At 47.1% G+C, this 22794-nt stretch overlaps 1 protein-coding gene across 1 annotated transcript in view; it reads left to right on the top strand.

Moving 5' to 3' along the window:
• The first annotated feature begins 8902 nt into the window (after window positions 1-8902).
• LOC144694035 (organic solute transporter subunit alpha-like) overlaps window positions 8903-22794 on the top strand; it is a 33263-nt gene continuing 19371 nt past the window's right edge. The window contains exons 1-5 of the mRNA XM_078564383.1: window positions 8903-9011; window positions 11597-11688; window positions 12553-12707; window positions 16058-16131; window positions 17125-17283. Of these exons, the coding sequence (XP_078420509.1) occupies window positions 8980-9011; window positions 11597-11688; window positions 12553-12707; window positions 16058-16131; window positions 17125-17283 (512 nt within the window). The 5' untranslated portion in view covers window positions 8903-8979. The remainder of the gene's footprint in view (window positions 9012-11596; window positions 11689-12552; window positions 12708-16057; window positions 16132-17124; window positions 17284-22794) is intronic.

Here is a 22794-nt window from a genome sequence, read left to right as displayed (position 1 = left end):
AAAAGAGGAATAAGAAGGGCTCCTGCCATCAGGCTCTGTGTACTCTTGGTGTGGTTCCTGGCTTCTGCTATGTGTGACCTATCTCCCTTAAACAGATTGTAGTCTCTGGTACTTGCTCTAAACTGGTATATTAAATTAACACTTGATATAAGACAGGTTACAGAGTAAGTACGTCTCTCCTGAGTACAGAGTGTTCTATCCTCTCTCGAGTTAACATGACTGCTGACTGTCTACATCACTGAAAGAAGCTGATTATCTAAATGGTGAGAGACTGCAGAGCTCTGAGATGCAGAGGGATCTGGGTGTCCTAGTGCATGAATCACAAAAGGTTAGTATGCAGGTACAGCAGGTAATTAGGAAAACTAATAGAATGTTATTACTTATTGCGAGGGGAATTGATTACAAAAGTAGGCAGATTGTTCTTCAGTTGTACAGGGCACTGGTGAGACAACATCTGGAGTATTGTGTACAGCATTGGTCTCCTTATTGAAGGAAGGATGTAATTGCATTAGAAACAGTTCAGAGAAGGTTTACCAGACTAATACCAGGAATGGGTGGGTTGTCTTATGAGGAAAGGCTGGACAGGTTAGGCTTGTATCCATTGGAGTTTAGAAGAGTAAGAGGCGACTTGATTGAAACATACAAGATCCCTGAGGCATCTTGACAGGGTGGATGTGGAGAGGATGTTTCCTCTTGTGGGAGGATCTAGAACTAGGGGTCACTGTTTAAAAATAAGAGGTCGCCCATTTAAGACAGAGATGAGGAGAATGTTTTTCTCTCAGAGGGTTGTGAGTCTTTGGAACTCTCTGCCTCAGAAGGCGGTGGAAGCAGAGTCTTTGAATATTTTTAAGGCAGAGCTAGATAGGTTTTTGATTAACAAAGGGGTGCGTGAAAGGTTATCAGGGGTAGGCTGGAATGTGGAGTTCAGGTTAAAATTAGATTAGCCATGATCTTATTGAATGGTGGAGCAGACTCGAGGGGACGAGTGGCCATCTCCTGCTCCTAATTCGTATGTCTATCCCGATAACCCATTACAGTCCAACTGCATCCTACACTGGATTTACACAGCTGAAGAAGAAGACACTCTTGTAGGAAACGTGGCAGCCAGTTGTGCACAGCAAGATCCCACACGCAGCAACAACCGGATAATCTGTCTTTTTCTCCTGGGTGATATTGGTTGAGCGATGAATATAACCCCAGGCCACTAGGGAGAATATCTTTCCTCTCCTTTTAAATGGCGGGCCTGAGATCTTTTGCATCCACCTGATTGGACGGACGGGGCCTCGGTTTAAGGCACCTTTGACAGTGCAGCACTCCCTCACTGGGAGTGTCAATAGGGGTTTTTCACTCAGGTGTCAAGGCTCAGGGCTCAAACCCAACAGCCTTCTCTAACTCAGAGGCACGAGTGTGCCTGACGGAGTGACACACGATACAATATTACTTTGTTTTCAGACTTGGTTCAAGCTGAGAGGCACCGTTGGATTCATTCGGTCAGCTGCTAGTGACTACAATCGAACTTGTGTGCTTCTCTATGACTGCCTGACTTTCTATTGAACACAAAAGCTGCACTAGCCACACAGGTGTTGACATGCTATACAGTCTTTTCAGTCACTTACAGTTTCATTTACACCAGACTTCAAACTCCTGGTTTACAGTTTCACTTCCTGAAAATTGAAATTGGCAGCAGTGAACCTTCTGTGTCCTTGGGGCAATGATCCAGCGTCTCAGTGCAGCGCTGAGGGAGTGCCGCACTGTCAGAGGGTCAGTGCTGAAGGAGCGCCGCACTGTCGGAGGGTCAGTGCTGAGGGAGTGCCGCACTGTCGGAGGGTCAGTGCTGAGGGAGTGCCGCACTGTCGGAGGGTCAGTACTGAGGGAGTACTGCACTGTCAGAGGGTCAGTGCTGAGGGAGTGCCGCACTGTCGGAGGGTCAGTACTGAGGGAGTGCTGCACTGTCGGAGGGTCAGTACTGAGGGAGTGCTGCACTGTCGGAGGGTCAGTACTGAGGGAGTGCTGCACTGTCGGATGGTCAGTACTGAGGGAGTGCTGCACTGTCGGAGGGTCAGTACTGAGGGAGTGCTGCACTGTCGGAGGGTCAGTACTGAGGGAGTGCTGCACTGTCGGATGGTCAGTACTGAGGGAGTGCTGCACTGTTGGAGGGTCAGTACTGAGGAAGTGCCGCACTGTCGGAGGGTCAGTACTGAGGGAGCGCTGCACTGTCGGAGGGTCAGTACTGAGGGAGTGCTGCACTGTCGGAGGGTCAGTACTGAGGGAGTGCTGCACTGTCGGAGGGTCAGTACTGAGGGAGTGCTGCACTGTCGGAGGGTCGGTACTGAGGGAGTACTGCACTGTCGGAGGGTCAGTACTGAGGGAGCGCTGCACTGTCGGAGGGTCAGTACTGAGGGAGTGCTGCACTGTCGGAGGGTCAGTACTGAGGGAGTGCTGCACTGTCGGAGGGTCAGTACTGAGGGAGTGCTGCACTGTCGGAGGGTCAGTACTGAGGGAGTGCTGCACTGTCGGAGGGTCAGTACTGAGGGAGTGCCGCACTGTCGGAGGGTCAGTACTGAGGGAGCGCCGCACTGTCGGAGGGTCAGTACTGAGGAAGTGCCGCACTGTCGGAGGGTCAGTACTGAGGGAGCGCCGCACTGTCGGAGGGTCAGTACTGAGGAAGTGCCGCACTGTCGGAGGGTCAGTACTGAGGGAGCGCCGCACTGTCGGAGGGTTAGTACTGAGGAAGTGCCGCACTGTCGGAGGGTCAGTACTGAGGGAGCGCCGCACTGTCGGAGGGTCAGTACTGAGGGAGTGCCGCACTGTCGGAGGGTCAGTACTGAGGGAGCGCTGCACTGTCAGAGGGTCAGTACTGAGGGAGTGCCACACTGTCGGAGCTGCCGTCTATCCGATGAGATGATAAACCGAGGCCTTGTTTGGCCTCTCAGATGGAAAACATCCCAATGCCATTATTTCAAAGGAGAGCAGGGGAGTTCTCCAGTGTCCTGGGGTCAATATTTATCCCTCAACCAACATCACAACAACTAAAACAGCAACAACCTGCATTTATATAGCACCGTTAATGTCATAAACCGTCCCAAGGTGCTTCAGAGGGACATTATCAAAAAAAACTTGACACTGAGACACATAAAGAGATATTGGGACAGGTGAATAAAGTTTGGTCAAAGGCATGGGTTTTGAGGAGTGTCTGAAGGAGGGAGGAGGGAAATAGAGGGGTTTAGGGAGGAATTCCAGAACTTAGTGCCCAGGCAGTTGGAGACATGGCCGCCGATGGTGGAGTGATTAAAATGCGCAAGAGGCACAAGAGTCGGAGGAATGCCGAGATCTCAGAGAGTTGTAGGGCTAGAGGAGGTTAGGAATAGGGAGGGACAGCAGCATGGAGGGATTTGCAAACAAGGATAAGAATTTTTAAATTGACATGTTCCCAGGTCAGGAGCCAGTGGGTGAGTGAGCATAGGGTTAAGGGAATTGGACTTGGTACTAGTTAAAACACAAACAGCAGAGTGTTGAATGAGTTCAAGTTTACACAGGATAGGATGTCAGAGACCAGTCAGAAGTTTTTTTTTATTCTTTCATGGGATGTGGGCGTCTCTGGCTAGGCCAGCATTTATTGCCCATCCCTAATAATAGAAACATAGAAACTAGGAACAGGAGTAGGCCATTTGAACCTTCAAACCTGCTCCACCATTCAATATGACCATGGCTGATTCTCTATCTCCATTCCACACTCCCGCTCTCTCCCCACACCCCTTGACGCCTTTAGAGTCTAGAAATCTAGAATTTTACCTTGAGAAGGTGGTGGTGAGCTGTCTTCTTGAACCGCTGCAGTCCATGTGGTGTAGGTACACCCAAGGTGCTGTTAGGGAGGGAGTTCCAGGATTTTGACCCAGCGACAGTGAAGGGACGGCGATATATTTCCAAGTCAGGGTGGTGTATGACATGGAAGGAAATTTCAGGTGGTGGTGGTTTTGTGTCTCTGTTGTCCTTGTCCTTCCTGGTGGTACAGGTCATGGGTTTGGAAGGTGCTGTAGTGTATCTTGTAGGTGGTACACACTGCTGCCACTGCACCAATGATAGAGGAAGTGAATGTTTAAGCTCTTTGTCCTTCTTGAACTGCCTGCAAGCTACAACATGGTTGACCGGACCATCCTCCTCTAACACCTCTCCACTGTTGTCCAGCTGGGTGGGACTACTCTCACCTGGTTCCATTCTCTTATCTATCTAATCATAGCCAGGGATTCATTTGCAATGGCTTCCATTCCTGCTCCCACATTGTTACCTCAGGTGCCCTCCAAGGATCTGTCCTGTACAGGTGAGAGGGCCGTACAGGTGAGGGGGCCGTACAGGTGAGAGGGTCGTACAGGTGAGAGGGCCGTACAGGTGAGAGAGCCGTACAGGTGAGAGGGCCGTATAGGTGAGAGAGCCGTACAGGTGAGAGGGCCGTACAGGTGAGGGGGCCGTACAGTGAGAGGGCCGTACAGGTGAGAGGGTCGTGCAGGTAAGAGGGTCGTACATGTGAGAGGGCCGTACAGTGAGAGGGCCGTACAGGTGAGAGGGTCGTGCAGGTAAGAGGGTCGTACATGTGAGAGGGCCGTACAGGTGAGAGGGCTGTACAGGTGAGAGGGCCATACAGGTGAGAGGGCCATACAGGTGAGAGGGCTGTACAGTGAGAGGGTTGTACAGGTCAGAGGGTCGTACAGGTGAGAGGTCCATACAGGTGAGAGGGCCGTACAGGTGAGAGGGCTGTACAGTGAGAGGGCCGTACAGGTAAGAGGGTCGTACATGTGAGAGGGCCGTACAGGTGAGAGGGTCGTGCAGGTAAGAGGGTCGTACATGTGAGAGGGCCGTACAGGTGAGAGGGCTGTACAGGTGAGAGGGCCATACAGGTGAGAGGGCCATACAGGTGAGAGGGCTGTACAGTGAGAGGGTTGTACAGGTCAGAGGGTCGTACAGGTGAGAGGTCCATACAGGTGAGAGGGCCGTACAGGTGAGAGGGCTGTACAGTGAGAGGGCCGTACAGGTAAGAGGGTCGTACATGTGAGAGGGCCGTACAGGTGAGAGGGCTGTACAGGTGAGAGGGCTGTACAGGTGAGAGGGCCATACAGGTGAGAGGGTCATACAGGTGAGGGGGCCGTACAGGTGAGAGGGCCGTACAGGTGAGAGGGCCGTACAGGTGAGGGGGCCATACAGGTGAGAGGGTCATACAGGTGAGGGGGCCGTACAGGTGAGAGGGCCGTACAGGTGAGAGGGCCGTACAGGTGAGGGGGCCATACAGGTGAGAGGGTCGTACAGGTGAGAGGGCCGTACAGGTGAGAGGGCTGTACAGGTGAGGGGGCCGTACAGGTGAGGGGGCCGTACAGGTGAGAGGGTCACACAGGTGAGAGGACCGTACAGGTGAGGGGGCCGTACAGGTGAGAGGGTCGCACAGGTGAGAGGACCGTACAGGTGAGAGGGCCGTACAGTGAGAGGGCCGCACAGGTGAGAGGGCCGCACAGGTGAGAGGGCCATACAGGTGAGAGGGCCATACAGGTGAGAGGACTGCATTGCCTTGCCCCATCCCTATCTCTGTAATCTCCTGCAGACCCAGATCACTGCATTCCACTAATTCTGGCCTCCTGAGCGTCCCTGATTTTAATCCCTCCACCACTGGGGGTTGTGCTTCCAGCTGCTTGGGCCGATGCTCTGACATTCCTGCCCAACCCTCTCTATCTCTCCACCTCTCCCTCTCTTCCTTTAAGACACTCATTAAAACCTATCTCTTTTACCAAGTTTTTGGCCATGTGTCCTCATATCTCCTTATACCGCTTGGTGTCAGATTTTATTTATAATTCTCCTGTGAAGCTCCTTAGGCATTTAATTAGGTTAAAGCCATTACATAATTATAAGTTTGTAGATGGGTTGCCGATCTAGGGGGGATGCTTTGTCCTGGATAGTGTCGAGCTTCTTCAGTGTTGTGGGAGCTGCACCCATCCAGGCAAGTGGAGAGTATTCCATCACACTCCTGACTTGCACCTTGTAGATGGTGGACAGGCTTTGGGGAGTCAGGAGGTGAGTTACTCACTGCAGAATTCCCAGCCTCTGACCTGCTCTTGTAGCCACAGTATTTATATGGCTAGTCCAGTTCAGTTTCTGGCCAATGGTAACCCCCAGGATGTTGATAGTGGGGGATTCAGTGATGGTAATGCCATTGAATGTCATGGGGCGATGGTTAGATTCTCTCTTGTTGGAGATGGTCATTGCCTGGCACTTGTGTGGCATGTTATGAGTACACCGATCTCAATCCAATAGAGTGATTTGGGCTTGACAACTGGTCTCAGTATCACTGGAATAGAAAGGGAAAAAGAAAGTCAGGTTTTCAGACTGCTCCTTACAGAGAAGTATCGGGTTTAGAGGGAAATTCTAACACTGAATCAATATGAAAACTCCCAGAAAAAAAGGTGGCCCCTCTCACCTGTACGGCCCTCTCACCTGTACAGTCCTCACACCTGTACGGCCCTCTCACCAGTACGGCCCCTCTCACCTGTACAGTCCTCACACCTGTACGGCCCTCTCACCTGTACGGCCCTCTCACCTGTACAGTCCTCACACCTGTACGGCCCTCTCACCTGTACGGCCCCTCTCACCTGTACGGCCCCTCTCACCTGTACGGCCCTCTCACCTGTACGGCCCTCTCACCTGCACGGCCCTCTCACCTGTACGGCCCTCTCACCTGCACGGCCCTCTCACCTGTACGGCCCTCTCACCTGCACGGCCCTCTCACCTGTACGGCCCCTCTCACCTGTACGGCCCCTCTCACCTGTACGGCCCCCTCACCTGTACGGCCCTCTCACCTGTACGGCCCTCTCACCTGTACGGCCCTCTCACCTGTGCAGCCCTCTCACCTGATCGGCCCACTCACCTGTGCGACCCTCTGCACTGAATCAAGAGAGCTGGCCCCATGGACACTGCATGGAGACACTGGCTGGTGTGTCCAGTTTCAGGAGATTTCCTGAATGGCTGGATCCCCGACAGGACGCCAAGTGGGGGCAGCACTGAGCAGGGGGTGAAGTGGCACTTTAGCACCATCTACTGGCAGACTGCAGAGTGGCACCGATGACTGTCCAGGAGGAGGGAGGACTTCAAAATCTGCGATATATACATCCGAGTATTTCTCATCTCAATGTGGATGAGGAGCTCTGCAAATTGATGAATTCATAGAAGTGGATGGACAGGAAAAAAAACCTACAGTAGAAAACAGGGATTCAAGGGTTTATGTTAAAATTCAGCACAATATCAGAGGGTATGTACAAGAAAGAAAAGAAAGGCTTACATTGTTGATCATACCTTTCACAAATTCAGAATTTCCCAAAGCCAATTAAGTAGTTTTAATGTGTAGCAACTTTTGTAATTTAGGAAATGCAACAACCAATTTGCACACAGTGAGATCCCACATCTCAGTTAATGACCTGATAGTCTGTTTTGGTGATGTTGGTTTCAGATACATATTAAGAAGATATTCTACAAATCATTCCATGGGACATTTTGGATCTATCTTAGAGGTTGGAGCTGTGGTAGATACAGCTTAAATCTCCCTCTACACTGTCCACATCAAACACTCTCAGGACAGGGACAGCACAGGGTTAGATACAGAGTAAATCTCCCTCTACACGGTCCTCATCAAACACTCCCAGGACAGGTACAGCACAGGGTTAGATACAAAGTAAATCTCCCTCTACACTGTCCCCATCAAACACTCCCAGGACAGGTACAGCACGGGGTTAGATACAGAGTAAAGCTCCCTCTACACTGTCCCCATCAAACACTCCCAGGACAGGTACAGCACGGGGTTAGATACAGAGTAAATCTCCCTCTACATTTTCCACATCAAACACTCTCAGGACAGGTACAGCACAGGGTTAGATACAGAGTAAATCTCCCTCTACGCAGTCCACATCAAACACTCTCAGGACAGGTACAGTACAGGGTTAGATACAAAGTAAATCTCCCTCTACCCAGTCCCCATCAAACACTCCCAGGACAGGTACAGCACAGGGTTAGATACAGAGTAAAGCTTCCTCTACATTGTCCACATCAAACACTCTCAGGACATGTACAGCATAGGGTTAGATACAGAGTAAATCTCCCTCTACCCAGTCCCCATCGAACACTCTCAGGACAGGTACAGCACAGGATTAGATACAGAGTAAATCTCCCTCTTCATAGTCCACATCAAACACTCCCAGGACAGGTACAGCACGGGGTTAGATACAGAGTAAAGCTCCCTCTACACTGTCTCCATCAAACACTCCCAGGACAGGTACAGCACGGGGTCCGATACAGAGTAAAGCTTCCCCTACACTGTCTCCATCAAACACTCCCAGGACAGGTACAGCATGGGGTCCGATACAGAGTAAAGCTTCCCCTACACTGTCCCATCAAACACTCCCAGGACAGGTACAGCACGGGGTTAGATACAGAGTAAATCTCCCTCTACACTGTCTCCATCAAACACTCCCAGGACAGGTACAGCACGGGGTCCGATACAGAGTAAAGCTTCCCCTACACTGTCTCCATCAAACACTCCCAGGACAGGTACAGCACGGGGTTCGATACAGAGTAAAACTTCCCTTACATGTTTCACACTTCAGAATTTATTTTCCTCTCAGGGGGTATTATGGAAAGCAGGCTGAGTGGAGAGTGGACAGGTGCGGAGTGGGGCACTGCACGGAGATGTGAGGTGCAAATGGAGTTCATTCTTTTTGAAAGAAGCACCTCTCTGGGAAGCACAGGATCAAACTGGGAATGCCAAAAGTCCAAAGTGTAAAATGTTGTTAATGTTGGAGCTTGATTACTGTCACTGTCCTGGAGTTCATCGCTCTGTAAAATCCTGACCCAGTAAGACAAACATGCTGTACTATCCAGCTGGTTGGATCTCACAGGAGCATCGCACAGTCGGCACAGAGGAGCACACAGGATTCTAACTCTGGAAAGACGATGGGAATCCCTTATCCTGACCAAGTGACCAGGTAACAGAGTTAGCTAAAATGTTAATGCATGAATCTTAAATAGGGAACCCTAGCAATAGGTTGGATATATGGTGTGTGAAACCCAGGCTTAATTCAGAGCCTGAAAAGCAAAGAATCTGCATTTGTATATCACCTTTCTCAGCCTTAGGCCAGCACAAAGTGCTCCAGAGCCAATGAAGCACTTTTTTGGAGTGCAGTCACTGCTGTAATGTACAAAAGGTAATGGACTATTAGCGCACAGCAAGATCCCACCAACACCAATGAGGTAAGCGATTAGATAATGGTTTGGTGAAGTTGGTTCAACAACACCAACAGCTTGAATTTATATAGCGCCTTTAACTGGGTGGCACCTCTCACAAGAGGACTCTCAAAAACGAAAATTTGACACAAAGGGTGACATAGGGCAGGAGAATAAAAACATGGTCCAAACAGTAGGTTTGAAGGTGCGTGGTAAAAGAGGAGAGAGAGTTGGAGGCGATAGGAAGGGAGCTATTGGCAGCTGTAGACAGTTCCGCTAATAGTGGAGTGATTAAAATCGGGCATGGTCAAGAGGCCAGAATTGGAGGAACACAGAGTCCTCGGAAGGCTGTAGGGTTGGAGGAGGCTACAGAGAATAAGGGGGGAGGGATTTGAAAGCGAGGGTGAGAATTTTAAAATGAAGGCATCTCTTAACCAGGAGCCAGTGCAGATCAGTGAACTGAGGGATGATGGCTGAACTATGTCGGGAACCCCATTTGCGTCTTATGAATGCTGATTAAAAGCTGAGCACACCGGAACTTTGTCCCCCCCTCTCCAAGCTTAGCATCCCGCCAGCGGCAAGCTAGAACATTCTCTTTCACGACTCCACATAAGCGGCCAGCAGTCTGCTGCCTGGGTGCCTTGCACAGACTTGTAGAATCAGCATCCTGTGGTCACACACTGTCTGCACCTTCAGGGAGTGGGAGCCCTTCCTGTTAACGAATTCTTAATTCTAAAAGCAAAATACTGTGGGCGCCGGAATCTGAAATAAAAACCGAAAACACTGGAAAAGCTCAGCAGCATCCGTGGCGAGAGAAACAGAGTCAACGTTTCGAGTCCGTCTGACTCTTCTTCAGAGCTGAGGTAGGCTTCTTCCTGGATCTTTAAGCCAGTAGATGCTACTTTTGCCGTCCTTTCACACGCTCACCGTTAGCACCGTCCCGGTCAGACACAACGCTCCGAGGGCTGGGCGCAGGGGGAGGAGCGAGTCCGAGTCAGGGCCGGGGGTCGGGAGGGGTAGTCGAGGGGCAGAATGGGAGAGTGAATGGCTGCCCGGGTGTTGGAGCCTATGAGGTGACGGTGGGGCCCGACCCGCCATGAGATTCGACGCGCTCCTCGTGGCTGCATCATTAACGAGCTGGACAACGCAAGATCCCTTGTGTTCAGCCACCCCCCGGTCCCCAGCGGAAGTCGCTCTGACTTTGGCTTCGCTGCCGGACTTCGTCTCCGGAGCAGAAAGTTCCGCCCCCAGTTTCAAAATAAGGGGTCACCCATTGAGAAAGGGGATGAGGGGGAGTTTCTTCTTTCAGAGGGTCGTTAATCGTTGGAATTCTCTACCTCAGAGAGCAGCGGAGGCCGGGTGATTGAACATATTCGAGACTGAGTTAGAGATTTTGGATCTGCGAGGAGTTGAGTGTTACAGGGGCATTTCTGGTTTTTCAAGCAGAAAAGGGTTGAACCCTTGAGGCTAAAACATGTTTCTATTGTTTTAATTCTTCCTTAGGATGTGGATGTTGCCAGCTAGGCCAGCGTTTATTGCCCATCCCTAATTGCCCTTGAGAAGGTGGTGGTGAGTTACCTTCTTGAGCCGCTGCAGTCCCTGTGGTGTAGGTACACCCACCGTGCTGTTAGGGAGGGAGTTCCAGGATTTTGACCCATCGACAGTGAAGGAACGGCCGATATATTTCCAAGTCAGGATAGTGAGTTGGAGGGGAACTTCCAAGTGGTGGTGTTCCCATGTGTCTGCAGCCCTTGTTCTTCTAGATGGTAGTGGTCGTGGGTTTGGAAGGTGCTACCTAAGGAGCCTTGGGTTTCTGCAGTGCATCTTGTAGATGGTACACACTGCTGCCACTGTGCGTCGGTGGTGGAGGGAGTGAATATTTGTGGATGTGGTGCCAATCAACTGGGCTGTTTTGTCCTGGATGGTGTCGAGCTTCTTGAGTGTTGTGGGGGCTGCACTCATCCAGGCAAGTGGGGAGTATTCCATCACACTCCTGACCTGTACCTTGTAGATGGTGGACAGGCTTTGGAGAGTCAGGAGGTGAGTTAATTGCCGCAGGATTCCTAGCCTCTGACCTGCTCTTACAGCCATAGTATTTATATGGCTGGTCCAGTTCAGTTTCTGGCCAATGGTAACCCCCAGGATGTTGATAGTGGGGATTCAGTGATGGTAATGCTATTGAAGGTCAAGGGGCGATGGATAGATTCTCTCTTGTTGGAGATGCTCATTGCCTGGCACTTGTGTGGCACGAATGTTACTTGATATACACCGGTCTCGATATACATCAAAGCAAGTTATGTTATAAGAGCTTAATCATTGGCTTTTCTTTATTTAACTTGTTTTGTAGGTTTCCTCCAGACATCATTGAACTAATTGAGAAATTCAATGTTTCAGAAGCCTGTTTCTCACCTCCTCCAAGAAGCATCAATCTTATATTACGTAAGTCACAAATAAAACAATAAATTGGTCTTTAATTGAGGGTGAAGGGGTCAAGGCCGAGGTCACTTTGAAATTAATCAGCAAGTGGTGACTAGGCAAAATCCCGCAGAGGCTGGAAATCTGACATAGAAACAGAAAATGCTGGAAATGCTCAGACAGTCAGACAGCATCTGTGGGGAGAGAAACAGAGTTCACCTTTCAGGTCAATGACCTTTTATCAGAGCAGTTCTGATTGACGACACATCATTAAACCTTATATATTGGTCCAGGGCACCAGGGAGGATTGTCAGAGGGTCGTGAGTCTTTGGAACTCTCTTCCTGAAAAGGCGGTGGAAGCAGAGCCTTCGAGTGTTTTTAGGGCAGAGTTGGATAGATTCTTGGTCAACAAGGGGGTGTTGGGTTATCGGGGGTAGGCGGGATGCAGATTTCAGGTTACTATCCGATCAGCCATGATCATATCAAATGGCAGAGCAGGGTCGAGGGGCTGAATGGCCTACGCCTGCTCCTCGTTCATATGTCCGTCTGTATGTTCGTATGTTCATATGTTCTTCCTGTGGCACATACAGCCTCAGTTTAATGCCTCATCCAAAATAATGGCACCTCCAACACTGAAGGACTCCATCAGTACTGGCACTGGGAGTGTCAGACTAGACTACGTGCTCATGTCTGTGGATTAGGGACTTTAACTCAGGACTTGTTGACCTGGGGGAAGAGTTCGTCCCTCTGGGCCTGACACTGTTTAACAGATGCCGAGGTTTCAAAGTGATCTTATTCTCTGGAGCAGCTTTGGAACTTGCTCCATGATAGCAGTGGTTCTGTAGTCGAATCTCTGAGTTTACTTTTCTTGTTCCTGTTGTTGTGTAGAATTGAGCTGGCTGGATATTGGTGTCTTCGCTGCACTGACAGCCATGACTGCATTGTCTGTCATCATCTACCTGGAGAACACTTACTATTTACTGAAAAAAGTGAGGTGCCCCTTTAAGATGAAGACTTTAGTGTGGATCAGCGCAGCACCGACGGTGAGTCTACCTTTGCCATAAAGTTAACCGTCACTCGTGAGGAAACGTAAGGAACGAGGTTGAATTTGCAGAACAGAAATAGGCCATTTGGCCCATCTGGTTCCTGCTGGTGTTTATGCTGCACAGCATAAACTGGCAGCTCACCATCACCTCCTCAAGGGCAACTAGGGACGGGCAACAAATGCTGGGCCCAGCCAGCGCAGCCCACATGCCGTGAATTAATTTTTAAAAAGCACGCGCCTCCTCCCAGCCCTCCTTAACTTTCTGTAATTCGTGTACAAGGACATCCAAGTCCCTTACAGATGCCCAGGTTTCGCAATCTTCCACCATTTAAAAAGTATTCTGTTTTCCCTTTCAAAGTGGATAACTTAACACTCCCCCATATTGTATTCCACCTGCCATGTTCTTGCCTGCTCACTTAACCTGTCTATAACCCTCTGCAGCCTCTATGTGTCCTCCTCGTATCTTACCCTCCCAACTAACTTTGCATCATCAGAAAACTTGGACACGTTACACTTGGTTGCTAAATTTGCGGACGACACAAAGATCGGTGGGAAAGTAAGTTGTGAAGAGGATGTAAGGAGGCTACAAAGCGACATAGGTTAGGTAACTGGGCAAAGACTTGGCGAATGGAGTATAATGTGGGAAAATGTGAAATTGTCCATTTCGGCAGGAAGAATAAAAGAGGAGCATATTATCTAAATTGTGAGAGATTGCAGAGCTCTGAAGTGCAGAGGGTTAGGGTGTCCTAGTGCATGCATCACAAAAGGTTAGTTTGCAGGTACAGCCAGTAATTAGGAAAGCTAATAGTATGTTATCGTTTACTGTGAGGGGAATTGATTACAAATGTAGGAAGTCTAAAACCAGGAAACACGGTTTCAGAATAAGGGGCAGGCCATTAAGACTGAGGTGAGGAGGAATTTCTTCACCCAGAGGGTGGTGAATCTTTGGAATTCTCTGCCCCAGAAGGCTGTGGAAGCTCAGACATTGAGCATGTTCAAGACAGAAATCAATAGATTACTGGACACTAATGACATCAAGGGATATGGGAATAGTGCGGGAAAGTGGTGTTGAGGTAGATGATCAGCCATGATCGGAGTGAATGGTTCAGCAGGCTTGATGGGCTGAATGGCCTACTCCTGTTCCTATGTTCCCATGTTCCTATTCAATGACCCCACCTCCACGCTCCCTGGGGAAGAGAGTTCCACTCATTCACAACCCTCTGACAGAAAACATTTCTCCTCCTCTCCGTCTTAAATGGGAGACCCCTTACTTTGAAACTATGTTCTCTAGTTCCCCTCTCTCCCACAAGGTGAGACATCCTTTCAGCATCTGCCCTGTCAAGTCCCCTCAGGATCATATCTGTTTCAATAAAAGGTCATCTCTCTAAACTCGAATGGATACACGCTAAACCTATCCAGTCTTTTTTCATAGGATAACCCCTTCATCCCTGGAATTAATTGAGTGAATCTTCTCTGAACTCCTTCCAATGCATTTATATCCTTTCTTAAACAGGGAGACCAAAACTATATACAATACTCTAGATGTGATCTCACCAACACCCTATACAACTGTACCAAGACAACCCAACTCCTTTATTCCATTCCCCTCGCAATAAACACCAACGTTCCATTTGCCTTCATAATCACTTGCTGTACCTGATACTAATCTTTCCTGATTCATGTACCAGGACACCCAGATCCCTCTGTACCTCAGAGTTCTGCAATCTCTCTCCATTTAAATAGTATACTATTTTTCTATTCTTTCTGTAATGTGGACAAGTTCACATTTTCCCACATTATACTTCACCTGCCAAGTTTTTGCCCACTCACTTAACCTATCTATATCCCTTTGCAGATGCCTTATGTCCGCTTCACAATTTACTTTCCTACCTATGTTTGTGTCATCAGAAAATTTAGCAACCATACCTTCAGTCCCTTCATCCAAGTCATTAATATAAATTGTAAATAGTTGGGGCCCCAGCACTTATCCCTGTGGCACTCCACTCATTACATCTTGCCAACCTGAAAATACCCATTTATGCCTACTCTCTGTTTCCTGTTGACTAACCAATCCTCTATCCATGCTAATTAATTACCCCCTACACAATGAGCTCATATTTTGTTTAGTAACCTTTGATGTGGCACCATGAACAAATGCCTTTTGGAAATGTAAATACAGCACATCCACAGGTTCCCCTTTATCCACATTGCTTGTTAGTTCCTCAAAGACTCTAATAAATTCATCAAACATGATTTCCATTTTGCAAAGGGGAGGTGTTGGTGGCGTGGTGGTAATGTCACTGGACTACTAATCTAGAGGTCCAGGCTAATGCTTTGGGGGCAAGGGTTCAAATCCCACCATGGTAGAATTTAAATTCAGTTAATAATCTGGAATTGAAAGATGCTCTCAGTAATGGTAACTGTGAAACTAACATCGATTGCTATAAAAATCTATTTGATTCACTAATGTCCTTTAGGTAAGAAAATCTGCTGGTCTGGGCCTACATGTGATTCTAGACCCACAGCAATGTGGTTGACTCTTAACTGCCCTTTGAAATGGCCTCGTAAGCTGCTCAGTTCAAGGGTAATTAGGGATGGGCAACAAATGCTGGCCTAGTCAGTGATGCCCACATCCCAGGAAAGAATGAAAAAAGAAACACATTGACTCTGCCTGATTGCATTGAGATTTTCTAAATGTCCCACTATAACCTCCTTAATAATAGATCCCAGCATTTTCCCTATGACAGATGTTAATTTAACTGGCCTGTAGTTTCCTGCTTTCTGTCTTCCCCCTATCTTGGATGGGGGAGTTACATTCATTATTTTCCCATCTGATGGGACCTTTCCAGAAACTAAGGAATTTTGGAAAATTAAAACCAATGCATCTACTTTCTCAGCAGCCACTTTTAAGACCCTAGGATGATGTCCATCAGGACCCAACGTAGAATGGAGACCGGTTATTCTTCAATGTGAAGCATCACAGCCTGACCTCGTCCACCCAATGTCCATTCAATGTCCACCCACAGTTCACACACATCCACATGCTCCCCCATAAACGTGCTCTCACACACACACACAAACACAAACACTCCCATTCCTCAGTCCCTCCCTCTCAGGTATGGACCATTGAGGTCAGTTATTGTGGGGATTGAATTTAACACTTGAGATAGAGGGTGTGTCTGGGACTGACGGTGTGTCTTTCCAAATGTTTCTCAGGATAGTTACACTGCCTGTTTGTTGGTTCACACACACTGCTATTTAGATTAACAAACAGGATTGGAAGATGTTGCTATCACCCTCCATCTTCTTTCTAATGAAATCCTCACCGAGCATCTTGTCTTCTTCCAGGTGATCGGCATCACGTCCTGCCTGGGACTCTGGGTTCCTCGGGCCATCATGTTCGTCAATATGATGGCAGCAACGTAAGTGACAGAGTGGAGGCACTCATCAATCTTACAGACCCCCCATCACACACTCCTGAGGTTAAAACACAGCCCTGACCTGAAAACACAGCCCTGACCTGAAAACACAACCCTGACCTTAATACACAGCCCTGACCTTAATACACAGCCCTGACCTGAAAACACAGCCCTGACCTGAAAACACAACCCTGACCTTAATACACAACCCTGACCTTAATACACAGCCCTGACCTTAATACACAGCCCTGACCTGAAAACACAGCCCTGAACTTAATACACAGCCCTGACCTTAATACACAGCCCTGACCTGAAAACACAGCCCTGACCTGAAAACACAGCCCTGACCTGAAAACACAACCCTGACCTTAATACACAGCCCTGACCTTAATACACAGCCCTGAGCTGAAAACACAGCCCTGACCTTAACACACAGCCCTGACCGTAATACACAACCCTGACCTTAATACACAGCCCTGACCTGAAAACACAGCCCTGACCTGAAAACACAGCCCTGAACTTAATACACAGCCCTGACCTTAATACACAGCCCTGACCTTAATACACAGCCCTGACCTTAATACACAGCCCTGACCTGAAAACACAGCCCTGACCTGAAAACACAGCCCTGACCTGAAAACACAGCCCTGACCCTAATACACAGTCCTGACCCTAATACACAGCCCTGACCCTAATAGATGGTTCTAACCCTAATATACAGCCCAACCCTAATACAGGGCCCTAACCTGAAAACATGGTCCTAACCCTAACTGACAGTCCTAGCCCTAACCCTAACCTTAATACCTGACACTGATCCTAATACCAACCTTTAGTCTAACACTAAAATCTGAACTGTGATGCTTGATCCTACAATATGGTCCTTGACCCTATAGTTAATAAAATGAATATTGATGGATGTAGAGTTTGACCTTGGTTTGCGTCATGTTTGGTCTGCAGGATCTGAATACTCATTCCCACTCTCCTGCTTTCCCTCAGGTATTTTGCCGTTTGTTTTTATCTGCTGCTGCTGGTTATTGTGGAAGGTTACGAAGGACAGGAAGCCATGCTGGAACATCTGGAGACCGTCTCAATAGCAGTCAGCACGGGGCCATGTTGCTGCTGCTGCCCTTGTCTCCCTCGCATGCGAATGACCAGGTGAGAGGTCGCCAGCCACAACATCTCCGATTGGAGGAAAAGGAAGGAAAGACTTGCATTTCTATAGCACCTTTCCCGACCTTGGGACGTCCCAAAGTGTCCTACAGCCAATGAGGTCATAGATTCAGAAAATCACAGAATTGTTACAGTGCAAGAAGAGGCCATTCGGCCCATCGTGTCTGCCCCGGCTCTCCAAATGAGCAATTCACCCAGTGCCATTCCCCTGCCTTCTCCCCGTAACCCTGCACATTCTTCCTTCTCAGATAACCGTCTAATTCCCTCTTGAATACCTCGATTCAAACTATCTCCACCACACTTTCAGGCAGAGGATTCCAGACATTAACCACTCGCTGCGTGAAAATGTTTTTCCTCATATCACTTTTGCTTCTTTTAATAATTACTTTATACCTGTGCCCTCTCATTCTCGATCCTTTCACAAGTGGGAACAGTTTCTCCTGATCGGCTCTGTCCAGGCCCCTCTAGATTTTGAACAGGTCCATCAAATCTCCTCTCAACCTCCTTTCCTCTAAGGAAAACAGTCCCTACTTCTCCAATCTATCTTCATGGCTGAAGTTTCTCATCCCTGGAACCATTCTCATCAATCTTTTCCGCACTCTCTTCAATGCCTTCACATTGTTAGGAAATAGAGATAGTTTAAGTAAGTTATATTTGTATTTGTGGGTGTTAGGAATGAGTTTTAGCTTTAAAGTTTAAGTTTGATTTGTATTTCTGTATCTGTGTGTTAAGAAAGGTCAAATTGAATTTTAGTTTCTCTTTAAAAGGTGCCTGCATTTCTAATGAGAATTTTATGGCTGTTGTGGCTAAGTTAAATAAACAACAGGAGAGAAACTGGGTTGTTGCCCGGCAACAGGTGTCCAGAGAGGCAGATCCCTCCCACAGACACACACCGAAGAAACTAGAAATCAGCAGTTTGATTTTGGAAGCTTTTTGAGTTCAGTTGGTTTTGAAGACAGCTACCAGGAGGGTCTGGAGCAAAGGGGACAGATAGCCAGTCTCAAACTAAAGAAAAGAGCCCAAAATCCAGGTCAGTGGAACAGGAGAAAGTCCCAAGCAGACCTTCTAGCCAAAGGAAGGACAGGAACTTGAAAAAGGTCCTGTTAAGCAAAGCTGAGAGTGAGGGGCAGACAGAAAGGCCCAAAGCTACAGATTTAAAGAGACAAAAGCTGCAGAAAGCAGATTTAAAGCAAGAACAGTTTTCAAGAGGCAAGAAGGTCCAAAGAGACAACTGAAGGTCTGTAACTCTGTGCCAAGGACATGTGAAGCAGTGGTGTATTGTTGACAGCTGAGTCAGTGAGAGAGAGTGTGTCAAAGATATTTGAATGCATGTGGTGACCCAGGGAAGAGAAACATCAGAAGGAGTGTTCGAAACCCTGGAGGTGAACCCATGCGGAAGGCATCTGAGAGAAAGCATCAGTTTGGGAGAAGGTTCCAAAGCGAGTTCTTGGAGAGTGGAGATTGGAAACCCTCGTGTGAAAGGTGGAGTTCAGTGAGACTGGTTGGCTCATGGTGTGACCAGAGTCTTGGGGGGAGTTGAGAGATTCATAGCATCTGTCTGGGGCGGCAACTATCACTTAGTTTCAGAGTGTGGTGTGCCTGACCACAGGTTTCCTATTGGTTTACATGGAGTATGAGATAGCTTTTGTAACTTGTGTTATCCTTACAAATCTGTATTTACCTGTTAAAGGTGTAGTTGAGGGTGAAGGAGTGTTGTAATATAGTTCATCTTTTCTTGTTAAATAAATGTTCTATTCTTTTAGTAAAAGTTCATTAACTGACTGTTCAGTGACCACTCTCCGCATATCTAAACAAACAAATTAAAAGTTAGGATCTATCAAGCTGGGTTCCACTTTGAAATCAGGCTTGTCCAGGGGTAATGTAAGCTGGAGCCATAACAACATCCTTCCTCAAGTGTGGCATTCAGGAGTGTACACAATACTCCAATTACAGGCTAACTAGTGTCTTATACAAACTCAACATAAGCTCCTTGCTCTTGTACTCTTTACCTCTGTTAATAAAGCCTAGGAGACTCTGTGCTTTATTGACCGAACTCTCACCCTGTCCAGCCACCTTCAATGACTTATGCACATGTACATGTAGGTCCCTCTGCTCCTGCACCCCCTTTAGTGTTGTACCCCTTATTTTATACCGACTCTCCATGTTCTTCCTACCAAAGTGTATCACCTCACACTTCTTTGCATTGAACTCCATTTGCCACCTATCTGCCCACTCCACCGACTTGTTTATGTCCTTTTGAAGTTCTACACTGTCCTCCTCACAGTTCATAATCCTTCCACAAACTTTGAAATTGTCCCCTGCACACCAAGGTCTAGATCATTAATATATATCAGGAAAAGCAAAGGCCCCAATACCGACCCCTGGGGAACTCCGCTACAAACCTTCTTCAAGCCCAAAAAGCATCCATTAACCACTACTCTCATGTTCTTATTGCTCAGCCAATTCTGTATCCATGTTGCTACTGTCCCTTTTATTCCATGAGCTATAACTTTACTCAAAGGGTGGGTAGATGGAGCTAAAACACAGATTCACTGTATGATCAGGGAGGTAGCGGCAGAGTGGTAATGTCACCAACCTTGTAATCTATCAAGCCAGCTTAATGCTCTGAGGATCATGGGTTCAAATCCCACCACAACAGCAAGTGGAATTTAAATTTTAAAAATCTGGAATTATGAAGTTAGTCGTAGTAATTATGGTTTTAATTAGTGTGTATTGTACCTTTAAGAATAATACTTGTTAGGCAAGATCACATGACCTGTTGTTGTCAGGAAGCTATTAATGTATATAATATTACTGGAAAATATTTTTCTTTTAAAATAGAGGTTTAGTCTGTGGGTGTGTCTTAGTTGCATTAAAGCCAACTGGTCTGGGTGCTTTGATGTGCACTAGTTTTGAGATGTAAGAGCGGTAGAGTGCATTTGCATTTTTTGAATAGAACATTCAAGAAAGCGAGTGAAATCTGGCACAAAGCAGGCAGAGACCAAGCAATGTTTATAATACTAATAAAATTGGTACAATGAAAGGGGTTTTATTGTTCGAAGAGGCTGGTGATACAATGAGGATTTACATTCAATGAGCTGTGCTAGGTATAACTTCAGCAGTGTTGTGTGTGCAGATCAGAGACAATGTAAGACCAAAGCAGCTGTCAGCCTCCAACTGGCTCCACAGGAACCAAAGTGAAAAGAACCTAATTTTGAATTTGTAAGGTGAAAATGCTTTGCCTGGTGTCTGGTTAAGTCTATGGGTTGCTGTTGCCTTAATGGAGATTAGTCTGGGAATTTGTTAAAAGTTATGATAGCAGTAATTTGTAGCCATGTGTATGTGTTTAATGTGTTGTAACTTAATAAAATGTTTCATTTAGTTTAATATAAAACCGCTCGAGAACTGGGGGTCTGATTCCTGAATTTAGAGTTGCATCTCAAACATACCAGTTAAAATATAGGTTATGACCATTGTTTAAAGTTTCCCTCTCGGATTTTTAAGTAACTCAGCTTTACCGAAAGGCTGTCTCATAACGGTAGTAAACAATAGGAGAGCAGCCTGGGCTACCTCAGCAGTCAGTGTAGAAATAGACTTAGAGTTTAAAGCACATATGTAGTTGCTGCTGAGTATATTGTAAATAAACTTAAACTTTCCACCCAAGAAGCATCTGCTGATCAACTCTATCATTAATAATACAACTCGGCCACCCTACAACAAACTGGCGATGAAGATAATACAGGATTGAACAGAAGAAATCAAGTTAAAAAGAAATCAGCACTGTACCTTGCCCAGTGATTGTAATTAGCAAGCTCTGTTAGATTTGAAGAAGTTATCCTCTCTCAAAATGCCACAATTTGGGAGAATTGATCCTTTTGAACCAGCCACAAACGATTGGTCTCAGTACATAGAAAGACTCATGTTCTTTTTTCAAGTGAATGAAATTCTGGGAGAAGAGAAGAGGCAAGTGATCCTCTTGAGTACATGTGGGAGCAAAACCTGCAACTTGATTTGAAGTTTGATGGCACCCAGTGCCCCAGATTCGAAGATTTTCGATGAGTTGGTGGACCTCGTGAAGTGTCACTTTCAACCAAAACCCTCAGTCACGATGCAAAGGTTCAGGTTTAATTCACAAAGTAGAGCCTTGGGTGAGACAATTGCATGCTACGTGCCAAATTTGAAACAGCTGACGGAACATTGTGAGTTCAGTATGACTCTGAACAACATGGTCAGAGATCGATTAGCATGTGAGGTGAATGAAGACACTATTCAGAAAAGACTATTCACTGAAGTGAATCTGGGTTTCAAGAAGGCGCTAGAGGTAGCGCTGACCATGGAAAGCACAGTACCAGATTCGAAAGCAATACAAGGTGTGCAAAATGGCGCCGTCCTCCACATCGGGTGGGAAACCTCAGCCGAAAGAGGCGCGAGAAAGCGAGATTCGGCTGAGAAGCGGGAAACAGCCCCCTGCTAGCCGAAGAATAAAGAAAAATAACTTAGCAATGAGATCGAAGAATAATTTTAATAGAGGTGGAAACAATCAGTTTTTTAGCGATTGGCAGCTTAAAAAAAATCGAATGCTGCTGTTGTCACAGAAATGGACATATGATGAGGCAATGCAAGGAAAGATTCGAGCAGGCTTGGAAACAAAAGAAGAAGCCCAATGAAATCTACAATGTAGAAGAGTCTGAAACCACAAATTATGACAGTTACTCATTGTTTAATCTGAAAGTTGGAAAGACAGAACCAATATTTGTCACAGTGAAAGTAAATGGCAAACCTGTTAGAATGGAAGTGGACACGGGAACTCCCACTACAGTAATTGGGGAACAAACCTTCAGATATTCGAATAATGGTGAACATCAGTTAAGTTTAAAAGAAACAGCTGCCAAACTAAAAACATATATGGATGAAGACATTCAAGTAAAAGTCATAAGCAGATTAACTGTCCATTATGAAGCCAATCGGCAAAGCTACCCTTGATGGTGGTAGCAGGTGAAAAGCCAAACCTCCTGGGGTGAAATTGGTTAAAGGAGATTAAGTTAGAATGGTCTGAAATGTTCCAGTTGAGAGAAACTGGGCTACCAGAGCTACTTAGAAAGTATTCCAATGTCTTTAAGGATAAACCAGAAAATCCAGGGCCTGCAGACCAAGATTCATGTGGATCCTGAAGCATCCCCTCGCTTCCTGAAGGCGAGACCAGTGCCATATGCCCTGTGAGAAAAAGTCGACATTGAACTGAACAGATTAAAGAAACTGGGAGTTACACAACCTGTTCAGTTCTCAGAATGGGCAGCGTCCATGGTCCCCATCCTTAAACTTGACCAAAGCGTTCGAATTTGTGGAGACTACAGACTGACATTAATAAAGTAACTAAGCTAGACAGGCACCCATTCCAAAAATCGAAGACCTGTATGCCCAGCTGGCAGGAGGGACAATGTACACAAAACTTGACATGAGTCATGCTTATCAACAACTAGAATTGGATAAAAGCAA

The sequence above is a fragment of the Cetorhinus maximus genome, chromosome 19 (genome assembly GCF_964194155.1).
Source record: "Cetorhinus maximus chromosome 19, sCetMax3.hap1.1, whole genome shotgun sequence".
In the NCBI taxonomy this organism is placed as follows: domain Eukaryota; kingdom Metazoa; phylum Chordata; class Chondrichthyes; order Lamniformes; family Cetorhinidae; genus Cetorhinus; species Cetorhinus maximus.
This window is presented reverse-complemented; position numbering and strand designations above follow the sequence as displayed.